The sequence below is a fragment of the Varanus komodoensis genome, unplaced genomic scaffold, assembly GCF_004798865.1.
Source record: "Varanus komodoensis strain SLA01 unplaced genomic scaffold, ASM479886v1 scaffold202, whole genome shotgun sequence".
NCBI classification, from domain to species: domain Eukaryota; kingdom Metazoa; phylum Chordata; class Lepidosauria; order Squamata; family Varanidae; genus Varanus; species Varanus komodoensis.
The window spans coordinates 12,405-27,136 of record NW_025335572.1 but is presented as its reverse complement, the minus strand read 5'-3'; the positions used below and the strand labels follow the sequence as shown (position 1 = coordinate 27,136).

The following is a 14,732-nucleotide window of genomic DNA, read 5'->3' as shown; positions in this document are numbered from 1 at the left end:
AGAGGAAACAGCAGGACTAGCTCCACAGCCAAGTACTCTTCTACATTGTTATTAATGACTCCAACCAGAAGATACAGAAAACATTTATTAGATTTGCAGAAACTCAACGTTGGGCAGGACAACCAGCAGACCCAAAGAAAGAAAACTTTCCATGTGATTTTGATAGCTGAGAGAGGTGGTCTGAAAGCAACAGAATGAAATCAAGCAGGGATAAGGCTCAGGTTCTGCACCTAGGAAAAAGAAAGCAAATATATTGTTACAGGATGGGAGGTAATTGAATTAAAAAGATTTCCTGATTAATCACATGTCCTGCTTTGCTTTTGCTGTCAGATGTTCCTTCATATTCAGTTCAGGCCGCAGGAGGATAATGTAGCATTTGGGGAGGAAGATGCAGCCCAGCAGCCCAGCACCGGAAGCCAAGATGGAGAAGACCTGCACGGCCACCATGTACTTGCCCTTGGTGCTGAGGTAGGTGGGCACGAAGGAGACCCACACGCTGCAGAAGACCAGCATGCTGAAGGTGATCAGCTTGGCCTCGTTGAAGGCCCCAGGCAGCTTCCTGGCCAGGAAGGCCACCGTGAAGCAGACGGCAGCCAAGAAGCCCATATAGCCGAGGGCAGCGTAGAACATGGCCACAGAGCCTTCATTGCACTGCAGGATAATCTGGTCATCCTGGGAGTGCATGTCTGAGTCAGGGAAGGGTGGCGAGGTGGCCAGCCAGATGGTGCAGAGGAGAACCTGGACACTGGAACAGGAGATTACAATGGAGCTGGCCAAGCTCTTCCCCAGCCATCCTCTCACCCTGTTGCCTGGCTTGGTGGCCAGGAAGGCCAGCACCACAGTGATTGTTTTGGCCAAGAGAGAAGAGATGGCCACTGAGAAGATAATGCTGAAGGCCATTTGTCGGAGGAGGCAGATCACTTCCTTTGGCTGGCCGATGAAGAGGAAGGAGGACAAGAAGGAGAGCAGGAGGGAGATGAGGAGGATGTAGGAGAGGTCCCGGTTGTTGGCCTTGACGATTGGGGTTTTGAGGAATTTAATGAAGAGTCCCAGCACGAGTCCTGTGGTGAGGGATAAGAATAGGGCAAAGCAAGCCAGGGTGATCCCCAGAAGTTCATTGTAGGTTAGGAATGTGATGTCCTTGGGGATGCATCCATCTTGGTCCTTGTTTGGGTGCTGATCTTCTGGGCACCTGCTGCACCGCTCAGCATCTGCGAAGAACAGAAGCAAGACTTCAATGCCGGGTCCGCAAGGAACACTTTGAGCAAGGACTCTCTGCTTGAGTTGTGGCAATTTGTTTTTGTCCTTGCATACCTGCTGGAGTGAAAAGAGGTGCTGACCAGTCCTTGAATAACATGGCCACCTGGTTTCCTACAGCTCTTCGCCCTTTGCACCCCGAATGCTCCATGGACCCCTCCCTAAGCCTTGAGGGCATCTGTGCTGTTTATCCACCCTGGATGGATTGCACGTATCCCACATGTAGAACCCTTGAGAGGTTGCATTTAGTCAGAATTTTAATGGATATAATAAACTGTTCCACCACTGGCCCTGGTCTTGTCAGGAAGGGTGGCAGCGGCTTCTTTAGAGAAGGGTCTGCTTTTGCCTATTCCTTCTGAGTGGCACTGTCTCCCTGGCAGTGAACCACTTGTCTTGCCTAATCATTTCCAGGTGAGCCCTTCCACCACTATTTGAGTATGCAGGCAGCTCCTGCTGCTTAGCAGGACCCGTCAATGCCCATCTTTCCACAGCACAAAATGTGAAATCTTGGAGGGCCAGGGCAGGGAATGGCCACTGTGTCTGTGACTGCAGCAGACAGGGAGTCCAGAAGGCGTTCCTGCATGCAGATGCACTGGGGGAAAGACCCAGAGGTGGTCAGGTTGAAGCTTTTCCCTCCCCCCAGGAATGCCTTCTCACCTTCCACGGCAGAGAAAGACCTTTCTGGGCAGGGGGCACAGGCATAGCAGCAGGGGGGCTCTCCTTCCTGAACCACCTTGACGGATCCTGGGCGGCAGCTCTCCACACACCTGGAGTGGGGCAGAGGCTGAGAGGGAAGACAAGAGCCTTTACGCCAATTTATCTATAGCAATTAGCTAGAAAGGCAATCAGGATGTCCAGCTGAAGATTCTGCAATACCTTTTCCACAGTGCACACCTCTCCCGAGGTCTGAGGCCAGGTCCACGAGGAGCTAGAGCTGATGGGGTCGGCATTCAATATTTTTTGTCTGGGAAATTGGTTCCTGATCCTTCCCAAGCAGAGCACCTTCCCAGGGACTCCCCTGCCTCACTGTAAATCTTACACTCTACTTTGGGGCCACCACAGGAATGGAGGCTGCAGGGTACCCATCCTTGCTCTGAAGGAGTCCTGACTGGCAGTCTGAGGGGGAGCACAGGGAGGTCTGATGGTTGGGAGATTCTCAGCACTATGAGGAGAAAGAGGCGGTCCTCCCACCTTTTTGATCCGTTTGGGCCACTCAGCAGCATCCTCGTCGATGGTGACTGTGAGGTCTCCTGCTCCCCGTCTTTCCAAGCTCCCAATTTTCCGTCTAAGCACAGTGATATTGCGAAACACCACCCAGTGCACAATGTCCAAGTCCGCGACCAGCTCCCCGTTCTTGCCCCAGTGCATGCCGTCAATGAGGGAAGAATTATAAAACCGGGGGTCCCTCAGGAAAGGGTGAAGCTAGAAGGGTAGGTGAAGAACCTCCCGTTAGTGTGCAGCAAACCATGTTCAGCACTCCGCTGACCCTCAACTCTTCCCAACTCCCGACTGTGTCAGACTCATGGGGCTGCTGGGTCTCCCCCACCTTCACATGGCCAGCCCAAAGTCAAATGGAGTCAAAGGGGAAAGCACTACCACATCACTAACCAGGTTCATTCCAGCTGGCCCAGTGTGAAAAGACATGAATGGAGCACCTTCCTGTGATCTCTCTCCGAACCAATGCAGGCTCCTCACTGCACAATTTCTCACCAGCAAAAGGGTCACAGGATGCTTTGTACTCTGTATTTGTACTCTTATAGACCAAAGGGGGAGCTGGGGGGAAGGGCCTGAGCTGAGGCCAGGGGAGGGGTGGCAGGAGCAGGAACAGTGTCAAGAGAGCTTCCTCCGGTAGGTAAACGAAGATGGGCAAATATTTAAAAAGCCCTGCTGGATCCGCACAAGGGCCCAGATCACCAGCACTCAGTGCACACGGTGGCAGGTCAACCGCCAACAGGTCCCCTCAGCCTCGAGTGCTGAATATGCTCCCCACACCCCAAGCTGCTCAGCACTGGAATGGGCCATCTGAGGACTTGGGGCTGAGCCAGCAGCTAGTGGAAGGCGCAAGAAGGAGCTTGGACAGGGAGCTTTGCGATGGGGACAGGCTCAGCAGAGGGCCCTAGAATTGCTTTCTCTGCAGAATGCCCCATATATGACACCCGGCTTCCTCAGTCATAGGGAGCATGTACATGTCCATCAAACAAATCCAGATTTGGATGGGTTCTTTTTGCAGGGCATTTGTTCTTCTCAATTATTGGAAATGAGTGAATTTGGACAAGTGCACAAGTGTGCACCAGCAATCATCAAATCAGTGCAAATATCCCCTGAGTGAAAAAGCATTCAGCAAGTTCACTGAATCCACAGAACTCAGACAACTGTGTGTTCCAGAATTTGCAGACTAAGCATGGAGAAATTCATACAAGCAATATTCTGTGTTTCGTTTGACCAAGCAAAGCACAGAATAAAGAGCCAGAAGGGGCCCAAGTGCATCTGGTTCCAACCCATCCCCTGCAGGACTTAGAGTCTCAGGAATCTCAGCATCCTTGGCACAGGGCTTTCCTCCTGCCCCTTGACTGCCTTCGGGATGGGGGAGTCCAAGGAATCCCAAGGGCTAGAGGGGAATCATTGGAATGGCAGTCGGTGATGAACAGGGTCCCCCAGGGAATGATCCTATTCAATGTCCTCATCACTGACATGGAGGAAGGGGATCAAACCTGCTGATCAGATTTGCAGGTGATACTAAAATGGAGGTAGTGGCTACAACTGAGGAGCAGGTCTGGACAGATTACGAAAGTTGGCTGGGGACAACAAGGTGGTGCTCAGTTTGGACAAGTGGCTCCGTATCCTGCACTCTGGCATGCTTGAGCAGAGATCCTGCCCTCCTATGTGGGACCCCCTTGGAAATCTGCTGCAGGGTCTCTAGGTTTCTTGTTCCCCAGCAGGAGGAGGAAGAAGCCCTGCCTGAAACCCAAAGACCTGCTGAAAGCCCATGTTGACAGTACGGGTTTGAACAGAGGGTTGTTCTCTCCCTCAAAGGCAGTTTCCACCCTTCCCAAAAGGAAATGCACCAGAAACATGCAGCTTTTTCCAACAATGGGTCTGCACTTTTCTCAGAGCCCACGTTCAGGTCAAGCTTTGCAAGGCAGAAGTAATGAGTGTTGGGTTCAGCAAGGAGATTTGCGACACGAAGGGAATACCTGCCAGGGCTGCAGCCTCCAAATGCGTAGCCTGTCTCCATGTTCCTTGTCCCTCCTCCCAGATTGGGATGAAGCAGCAGCATCCAGGGCCCGGGCCATGGCCAGGACACCTTTGCGAATGACGTGGATGTCCAGAGACAGGATTCTCTCCACCTCTTTATGTGAAAGTGCACCCCAATCCTCCCTCTCCCTGCATCTTGTCCGGCCTTTCACAGTTAAGGCCTGCTTTGAAGAGCACTGAAATGCTTCCTCAGCTAACTGATTTGTAAAGAAGAGGAAGTCAAACAAGGAGCCATCAATTGTTTTCTCTTCAGTTTTCTGGATAAGGAAGGAAAATATGCCATTGATGTTCTCTGAAGGTGTGTGAGTCACCAGTTCCAAAGAGAGGTCCCACACAGCAGTTGTGATCCACACTGTCCCTCTTGGGGGTTCTCTGAGGTAACCACTAAAGTATTGTATCCTATACATGCCCTCCATGAATGTACTCGTCTCTGCACAATAAACAAAAACATTGGCTTTTCCTGAGGAGTGAAACCAGGCATGATTGAGCTTATTTGTACTTGCGAACAGGCCTGAGTTATATTGGGTAAAAACAACACACACTCTGCTTCTGGTGAATTCTGTGGTCAAGGCCCTCATGCACCTCCCTCCGCTTTCGGTGTCTGCAGCAATTAGGCCCACCAGTGTCCACCGGAAATGCAGGAGCAGCCGGGTGATCCCCTGGTACTGGGTTGGTTCTTTGGGGACCATCGGGTAGGAGAAGGGGAACTGAGTCTTATCATTCAAGGCATGAGAAACAAATGAATGGCTGACCTGGAAGGGAAAGAAGACAGCAGAGCTGCATTTTGCCTCCCATCAGAGCTGAAATCTTGCTCATCCTCATTTTATGGTCATCCAAAGCAGGGGCCATTTCTGCACCTTGTGGTGGCAAGTTCCATAGTTTAACAATGAGTTGTGTGCAAAACTCCTTCCCTTTGGAAGGCCACCTCTGCTGTGCTGTGACCACACCATCCTCCCTGTGCATCCTTCCGTCTTTCTGTTTTTATGAAGCAGAGAAAAGGATACCAAAGGTTGCAGCTTGATGGACATTTCCAGAGCTGTAAGCCCTGCCTGCAGTCTGTTGCCAGGTGAGTTCTTTACAGAGAGACAAGGCATTCTAGGTTGCAGCCCTCTCCAAGTGATGCCTCTGAACTCACTGCAGAGGTGCCTGGACTCTGCTTCAGCTCCCCAAGATAGGACGAAATGTCCTGGGTTTCAGCTCATTAATGCCCATCCCTCTCCATCCTCACCTGTGGTGTTTTGTAGATGGCCAGCATGGCTGCAATCTGCCTGGAGAAGTCTGAGTCAGCTCCCTCGAGAACAGCCAGAGGGAAAGTCTTCCTCCCACAGCTGTAGTTGGGCACATATGCCTGCCCCGGAGAAAGCAGGTCCACAAGGGCGTCCGAAGTCAACCTTGCCTCATAAAAGTTGTCATGAACACTGTAGCCCAGGGAGAGGTTGGGGAGGAGCCCAGGGCTCTGATTGACCTCTCGAACAGCAAAGAGGAAGGATAAGATATTCCAATAGTTTGTGAACGGATACCTGCAAATATATTCAATGTAACAATGTGTTCAGATTCGAGACTATTCAGCTTACAATAAAAGTGAGCAAGAAAAAGGACATCAAACTAGAAATGAAAGGGGATTTCAAAGCAGACCATCTGTGGGGGACTTCAGGAGAGAGGATGCCCTTCTGCATATACAGAGCCCTCAAGCTGGTCCCAAGTGCCACTGCACCTCCTGCCCCAATTCCTGGCGACTGAGAGATACGGGCATATTGCTGCTGCTACTGGGGGCTTGTCCTGGGGAAGGAACCATGGCAGACAGGGGCTTCCTGCCTGGTTTTGCATGAGTTTGCTTCCCAAATGGACTCTCTCCAGCTGCAGCACCTGCCATGATAACCTTGGTGAACCCTTTGCCAGGATGTGCACCAGACTCCAGTCAGAGGCCCATACAGATTTTTAGGCATTCAGGGAGAAGTGGACAGTTCCAGAGAAATGAGGTAAAAAGTCTGTTCTTTCACCATTTCAAGGCTTACTTGGAAGGAAGCATCATGGTGGGATGTGTGTTGAAAAGTTCCAGTTCCCAATCACCTGGAAATCCTGCAGAGATGACCCTACCAAGAAGGGGCTCTCCTGGCCTGTGATAGCTGGATGGGTCTTGTGTAACCCTCCCCAGGGTCAGGGAGCACGTAGCTGCCAGCCTTCCTCTGGTTCTGTGGGGCTGCAGCAGCAGCAGGAGAAGCAGCAGGAACTGCCTGGCCATTCCAGCTCTCAGGCTCACCACCCATCCTCCCCTCTGCAGGGCAGAAGTGCCAGCAGAAGAGGCTGAACACACTGTAAGGCTACGGCATCTGAAGGGGATGGGAGTAGGAAGATGCATGGCTACTGAACCTGCGCTCATCTGCCGAAACTCTGAGCTGCACCAGGGCCTTTACGTTGCTGCCACTCTAGCACACATATCAGATGATGTGTTTCCCTGCTTTTCAAGATTCTCTTGTTTATGTGAGAGGCCCCATGGGGATCCTCTTGAGCCCTGGCCGCAGGAGGAAGAGCCATCATGAGGGTGGTGACAATGGCTGGGGGAACACACCTTGCCTTGGAAATTCCCCTTCTCCCTGGGCAGCTTCGTGCACCACTGGAGAAACTTCGCGACTAACAACAACAGAACATGAAAAGCTCTATAGAAAATTCAATAAAATGAGACCTCATTAAAGCAGTTGGCATAAATCATCCTATCCCATGAAATGGGATGTATGTATGCATGTATGCATTTCTCATATTTGTATGAGAAGCTCTCTGGGTGGGTCCCAGGAAATACCTCAAAAAGGAGGGCAGTTTAAGCTAAACCCAAGCAGCCATTAAGGGAAGATCATTGCACAGTTTGGGGTCCACCACTGCCAAGGCCCTCCTCCCTGTTGCCTCTTTATAGGCCTCCCATGGGGAAGACATATAGAGGAAAGACCAGAGGCAGATCAAGTGTGGTGGACCCAATATTGAGGTAGAACTTCTCAGATCAAAATCAGCTCCTTGGATTAGGCTCAGAAGCATAGAGTCAGCCGGGGAAAGCGGGGCAGAATTAGCATTTCATGCTCTGAGTGTTTGGTCTGTACTGTTCCAACAGCTGCTATGCTTTAAAAATCTGCAGCTCCTGAACAGTCAGTCTTCCAGGGCAGCCACTCCTCGAGTGCATTGCAGAAGGCACTCCAAGTTGGAGACGCTGTGTGGGCCACAAGTGACAAAGACGAGTTGATGTGAAGCCCCAAGCTATGAACCTGCTCTTTCAAGGGGAGGGACACCCTGTCTACAGCACCCACAGAACACCCACTGTCCAGTCAAGAAAATGCCATGCAGCAGCATCTTGGTCTCATCTGGACAGAGGTTAAGTTTTTTAGGCCTCATCCAGGCCATCATCATAGCCAGGAACCAGCCCAGCACCTCCACCGCCCAGACTTCTGACAATGAAAAGGAGAGAGTCACGTGCCATCCGCAAACTGAAGGCAGAGCACTCCAAAATCCTGGATTGTCCCACTCAGTGGATTCAGGGCAAAGGGGGAAATATGGACCCCTGAGGAGCTCCATGGTGGACATTGGAGGAACTCCAGCTCCATGTTGGAACTCCTTGAGAATGGGGGAAGTGCACTTCCCCAGCACCACCTCTAGGAGAAAGGACTCCAACCCAGAGCAGACCCCTCAATGCAGTGCACCCCCTCCCCACTCAGAGAGTCACCCCAGAAGGATAGCCAGGCCGATGATACTGAAAACTGCTGGGCGCAGAAGAAGCAACAGGGAAACTCTCCCCCATCTCTCTCCTGTTGGAGATCATCCCACAGCGTGACCAAAGCTGCTTCCATGCCCACATTCAGCCTGATCCCTGACTAAAATGGGTCCAGATGACTAGTCTCACTGAGTGCCTGGAACTGTACAAGCACATGTTGGGGATTACATGAGAAGAGCAAGCTGAAGTTGGGGGTCACACTTGATGTCCTGGAAAGTCCCTTCTGACATGCTAAATTTCAATGTTCCTTTATTATATCTTGATGTCAGCACAGTTTGTGAAAAAAGAGTCCCGGAATAAGCTGATTGGCAAATTGCTGAAGAGAGAGAACTGCAGAGCTTGATCCTGCATCAACTGTACTTCCACATTTTTCAGCATGACTCAGACCAGAAGGCAGAGGGAATGCTTATTAAATTTGGAGACGACTCACAATTGGGCAGAGTATCTACCATCCCTACAGATGAACAGATTTCAATGTGATGGTGAAAGCTTAGAGAACTGGGCTAAAAAAAACAGGATGAAATCTAGCAGGGAGAAATATTAAGTACTGCTACCAATATACCAATTCTGCACCTAGGAAAAAGATACCAAAGGCAGAGTTGCCAGAAGTGATGTTCTTTACTGAGCAGTGCTACAGATGAGAAAGGTTTGGGAAATGATTTAAAAACAACTCCTGCTCCATCAGATACCCTATTTTGTTTTTGCTGTTAGATGCTCCTTCGTATTCAGATGAGGCCAGAGCAGAATAATATAGCACTTGGGCAGGAAGATGCAGCCCAGCAGCCCAGTGCCAGAGGCTAAGATGGAGAAGACCTGCACGACCACCATGTACTTTCCCCTCGTGCTCAGGTAGGTGGGCACAAAGGAGACCCAGACGCTGCAAAAGACCAGCATGCTGAAGGTGATCAACGTGGCCTCATTGAAGGCCTCAGGAAACTTCCTGGCCAGGAAGACCACCGTAAAGCAAAGAGCAGCCAGGAAGCCCATGTAACCCAGGGCAGTGTAGAACATGGCCACAGAGCCTTCATTGCACTGCAAGATGATGTGTCCAGCCTGGGAATGCATATCCAAGTCAGGGAAGGGATGGGAGGTGCCCAGCCAGATGCTGCAGATGACAACCTGGATACTGGAACAGGAGATGACAATGGAGTTGGCCAATTTCTTCCCCAGCCATCCTCGCACGCTGTTGCCTGGCTTGGTGGCCAGGAGGTCAGCACCACAGTGATTGTTTTGGCTAAGAAAGAAGAGACAGCCACTGAGAAGATGATGCTGAAGGATCTTTGTTGGGGGAGGCAGGTCACTTCCCTTGGCTGGCCAATGAAGGGGAAGGAGGACAAGAAGGAGAGCAGGAGAGAGACGAGAAGGATATAGTAGAGTTCCTGGTTGTTGGCTTTCATGATTGGGGTTCTGAGGAATTTAATGAAGAGCCCAAGCAGGAGTCCTGTTGTGAGGGATAAGAATAGGGCAAACCAAGCCAGGGTGATCCCCAGAGGTTCTTCATAGGTGAGGAAGGTGATGTCCTTGGGGATGAATCCATCCTGGTCCTTGTTTGGGTGCTGATCTTCTGGGCACCTGCTGCACTGCTCTGCATCTGCAAGGAATGGAACTGTTGGTTCCCAGCCAGGTCCACGTGTCACACTGCAGCCTCTCTGCTTGAGTGGTAGGAAGTCTGTTTTGTTCATGCACATCTGCTGGTGTGGATTCCCTGAAGGAACAGCCTGGCTTGCTGTCAAGTGTAGGCTCCAGCAGCCATGGCTGAAAGCCTTGCAGGAGTCAGTAGTGGCAGGAGCCCCTGGGAGACCCCCAGCACTGCCTGAAAGGTTTTCAGAAGGACCTGAGGGTGTCTCTGCTTGGAAGAGCTCTGGCTGGGAATAGCGGCTGGAAAGGGCAGCGTGCATGGATTGGGAGGCCATCTTTGCATGGTGCAAGGTGCTGTACACAACCCAGAGGCCAGGCACAGTTTCCTGTCCACCCCACCCAACAGCATAATACCTGACAGGAGACAAAAGGGCTCAATTCATTCTGGACCTCTCAGAAGTTGAATTTTTGGAAAGGATTCTTGCCCACTCTTAGAAATACACCAGGAGAAAGAAGCAGAGGGCAATTTCTCAGGAGGCCTATGTCCGTTGCTGGGAAGGATTAAGTTGTGTTTGAGGAGAACAATGAAAACGTGGGAAGCAGACCTCTGACTGAGGTTTACTGAACACATGTTGGGGCTGGAGTTGTCTTGTATGCCACCACGGAGGACAGGATGGCCCTCCCAGGCATTACTCTGGGTCCCTGGCTCAGGAGGCCCCTTCCCACTCTCAGCAGTCCGGGCACTGCTGCCCAGATTCGGAGACCCTACTTGGGAGGGGCTGGGCAGAAAGCAGAGGGGGCTGCCCTGGAGGGGAGGGGCTGGCAGTGGCAGCTGTCCACAACCCCAGCCCGGGGTCCCCTAGGCAAACAGAAGTGGTAGAGGGGTTTAAGAATTGGAAAGGAGATGCAAGGTGTAACCCCTATGAAACATTTGTCCATCCCAAAGGAGAGGGGCCCAGAAAGAGTGGGGTGGGGAGTGGGAAGTCCACACAAGGGAGAGCGGGGCCGCTGAGGGGCCAGAGCTGCAGTTGCCACAAAGGCCCTCACAAAGGCGGGGTCCCCACTGGTCTGTGTTGGGGTGAATCCTCATGGTGAGTTCATGTGCATGCAATTGAGCTGGCCTTCGGGTCTGGGTTTTGGAGAACCTGCATGTGCAGCTGCACCTTCCGTGATCAGACCAGCTGTAGGAGACCTTGGGGGTCTATCATTTCACTTGTGTTCAGAAGGACATGTGAACGTGTAGCTCTACAGCCCACTTTATTTTTTGTCTTTGTAGCATCGCCAGGGTGTGGGGACAAGGGGTGTCCCATCCTGTTATCATAGTCCTTGTCCTCGCTCTTTCATTCTGTACCTGCTGATAGGAAGAGGTCCCCTTCATTTGCAAGGTTCTGTTCCTTAGGAAGCAAATGGCCGCACAGAATCATCTTGTATTACACAATTGGAGCCCACGTGAGTGGGGCTCGCAGTTGAATTGCCAGCACAGAACCACTGCGAGGGAGTTGTGTAGAAGGCGGGGGTTTAAAATGTGCAGGAATGTCTTTTGTTTTTACAGCTCTATTAATTTTATTTTCATTTTTCTTTTAAATCTAAGAAAAATAATACAATTAACACAACAACAACAATTGTGATGAAACATCAATGATCAAGCAACACATCAGCATCAGTGCTACCTCCACCAGGACTAACAACTCTAGCTACTTAGCATGAGATCATTGGTTCATTCGGGTTGCCCCGCTCCCCTTCCAGAGCTTCATTGACACTTGGTGTGGGTCACGCACCTTTCCTTTTATTGAAACATATTCAAGAAAGGTTTCCAAACTTTTTCAAATTCATTTTCACTTTTCAAATCTTTTCTGCATTCAATATTATAGGTTAACCCATCATTAGTAGCTATAATCCAGACTTCTTTATGCCAGTCAACTATATCATATTCACCTTTTGTTTTTCTGTTCCTTACTATTATTATTCTTACTGATGTGAATACATTTATCTTCAATTCTTTAGTATTTTGTCCCATCGTTCTCTAAATAATAACAATAATGCTAATCCATGGTCAACATCAATATTTAAATTCAATATGTTACCAATTTCTATAGAAATCCTTTCCCAAAACTCATTTATATATTTACACTTCCACCACATATGGGAATGTGTACCCACTTCTTGGTTGCATCTCCAACACATATCAGAATATTCCTTGTTCAGGTACTTCAATTTAAACAGAGTTAATTCTCATTTCCAAACCAGTTTATAAAAATTCTCTGGAATTCTTATTGACATAAATTTTAAATTGCCTTATCCTACATATGATTTCATTCTTCAGCATGAATATTTCTTTTTAAATCTATTTCTCAAGATTTTTAATCTAATCTCATTTTTATTCCCAAATCTTATACCTCCTCCACAGTCTTGTATCTCATGTGCAGCTTCTTGGTGCAGTGAATTCTATTGAAGTAGAAATCATGGACAAACATGCCAGAAAGCTTAAAGAGGAATTGCACAAAACAGGGAAAATAAAGGTTTTCAGCAAATGAGGTAAGTAACAGAAACAACAGTGAAGGAGTCTCATGCCAAGGGAGCAGACTGGAAACCCAGTATTTTGCCCCTGAAACAGCAATGGCCAAGCTTAAACTGCATACTCTGGAAAGGGCCTGAAACCCATGGGCAGAACAGAAGATTTGAACCCACTAAGAAGCCCAACGGGGAATTGTGGTGTTTCAGTTGTGGGTCAAAAGGACACTTTCAGCAGCATTATGCCAAACTTAGACATCAGAATTTAATGGCAAGCCCGGGAAGCCAGGGGCAGGCATGTGCAGGAGAACTAGCTCAGAGCAATGGAGCCCATCAGTGGGCCAAGAGAAAGGGACACAAAGCCATGGGAGGAAAAGAGTTGCTGCAAAGACTGAGAGGGCCAGTGTGCAATGATTGTGCATATTTGGACAGGGCAAGATGAGACAATTGAACAGACACGGGGTCCCAAGCAACATGCACCTGCAAAGCATTGTATGAGCAGCGCCTGCACCAGAGAGAGCAGTGGCCCATCAGTCACACATGGGTCCAGAAGGAGCTGGAGGGCAGCCAGTTTCTTACATGGAATGCCTTTAGCTGACCCGCAGGTCCCATGTGAAGATCAGGCAGGAGCAAAGGCTGTGAGGTTCCAGCCCTGGTATGTCATGGTTAGACATGTTGCATGCAGGAATACCCCCCGCCCCAGAGTGTGTGTATGTGTGTGTGTATGCGCACATGCGTGTGTGTGCATGTGCATCTTGGACCCTCAACTTTTCTATGTTCCAGTCTGGACAAACTGTGGAAGTGGGCAGGGAACAACAGGATGACATTCTACAAAGATAAGTGCAAAGCCTTACATATGAGACTATGGAGTAAGTGCTGAAGGTACGGGATGGGAACAGGGGACTGGAGAGCGGTACTTGTGTTTTTTTTTTTTTAAATAAGCTTTATTTGAAAAATTGTAATCCTAAAAAAACAAAAAGAAAACTACAAACAACATCCATCATCAAAAACATTGAGCTTGCTGGGTCAGCCCCCACACCATTCTTTTTCCATTTATGATAACTTAAAAAACGTATTTAAATCTATGCGAAGTCCCGTTGCTCTAGCCAATAATAAAAAGATTCTCAAGTTTGATCTAAGTGAGAGCGGCACTTGTGAAAGACAGCTCAGGGACCTGACCAACAGCAAGTTATACATGAGCCACCAGTGTGACACAGTGGTCAAGAAGGTGATTGTCACTTGGATGTACAGACAGAAGCATGGCTTCAGAACCAGGAGAGCTGGTGGTGCTCTACACGGCTCTGGTGCACACACAACAGGAGTTCTGCATCCAGTTCCTGGGTCCACATTACAGGAGAAACATAGCTAGGGGAGGGTAGTGCAGCACAAGGCCACAAGAATGTTAGCTAGATTGTCGGAATGCCATTTGAGATGAGATTGAAGGAGCGGGCTTTTTTGCCTGGAGAAGAGGAGACTCCTATTCCTAGGGGACCTTTTGCTGACTTTGAAAAATTAGAAACACAGAAACATTGAAAAAGAGTGAGTCAGGAGGGGTCTTCAAGCAATCTAGTCTGACCCCTGGCTCCAGCCGGCTCCTCTCATGGCATGCCCACCATGTGATTTCCAGCATATCCTCAAACACCTTCACTCATGGGCTTCAGCCACCTCCCGTGGAAGCACTTTCCATAAGACTGTGGCATTGTCATGCACTGATTCCAACCATGCTATATCACTCTTGTACTGTAGGGTCCAGAACTGAACATGAAAGAATGGCAGCAGTGCCTCTCTTGAACTAGAAACCACACTTCTCCCTATGCACCCAAGGGTGGCATTTGCCCTATTGACAACCACATCACACTGCAGAATCATGTTTAGCCTGCAGTCAACCAGCACCCCGAAATCCCTTTCACAAGTGCTGTGCTCCAGCCACTTGTCCCCTAACCTGTACGTATGACACCCATTCCTATGCCTGAAATGCTAGACCTTCCACTTGTCTGCAATGAATGTCATGCCGTTGTCCCCTGCCCACTTACACAGTCTATCCAGATCCTTCTGGATCTGGAGTTCCTGCTCCTCCCTTAATAAAGTCTCATCTTCTAATACTTGAACTGCAACTCTTGGCCCTCACCTCTCCTGCAGCAGCCCCCTGGGCATGGACTTCCCAGGGGGATGGGGCATTGGTGAGGGTGTGCAAGGAAAGATGGGACAACACGATCAGCTTCCAGAAAAGAGCCAGCAAGTGTCATGGTTCAGGTCATATTGCCTTGAACATCCCTCTGACTCATGTTCCTATTGTGTATCTTAACTGCAGCAAAGCCTTTGACAAAGTGTCCCAGGATATCCTGATCAGGGAACTGAGCATGAGAACTAATTGCAG

At 49.6% G+C, this 14,732-nt stretch overlaps 2 protein-coding genes across 2 annotated transcripts in view; both read right to left on the bottom strand.

The window, feature by feature from the left end:
* Positions 1-300: 300 nt before the first annotated feature.
* Positions 301-6,544, bottom strand: LOC123023267 (vomeronasal type-2 receptor 26-like). Its single transcript, XM_044429748.1, has 7 exons — positions 6,528-6,544; positions 5,741-6,032; positions 5,133-5,264; positions 4,452-4,709; positions 2,449-2,679; positions 1,915-2,041; positions 301-1,211 (listed from the first exon to the last, which is right to left on the bottom strand). Exons 1-7 carry the CDS (start codon positions 6,542-6,544, stop codon positions 301-303), a joined length of 1,968 nt encoding a protein of 655 aa, XP_044285683.1.
* A 2,412-nt stretch (positions 6,545-8,956) lies between these two features.
* Positions 8,957-14,732, bottom strand: part of LOC123023266 (vomeronasal type-2 receptor 26-like) — an 11,189-nt gene continuing 5,413 nt past the window's right edge. Inside the window, exon 5 of the mRNA XM_044429747.1 lies at positions 8,957-9,385. Within this exon, the coding sequence (XP_044285682.1) occupies positions 8,957-9,385 (429 nt within the window). The remainder of the gene's footprint in view (positions 9,386-14,732) is intronic.

Bases quoted from the DNA above. Each gene is read 5' to 3' on its own strand.
- LOC123023267 (XM_044429748.1), bottom strand. The intron at 4,710-5,132 runs GTGGGCCTAATT...TTTACAAATCAG, and splicing joins TGCATTTCCGGTGGACACTG to TTAGCTGAGGAAGCATTTCA. The intron at 2,680-4,451 runs GTATTCCCTTCG...CTACCCTTCTAG, and splicing joins GGAGGCTGCAGCCCTGGCAG to CTTCACCCTTTCCTGAGGGA.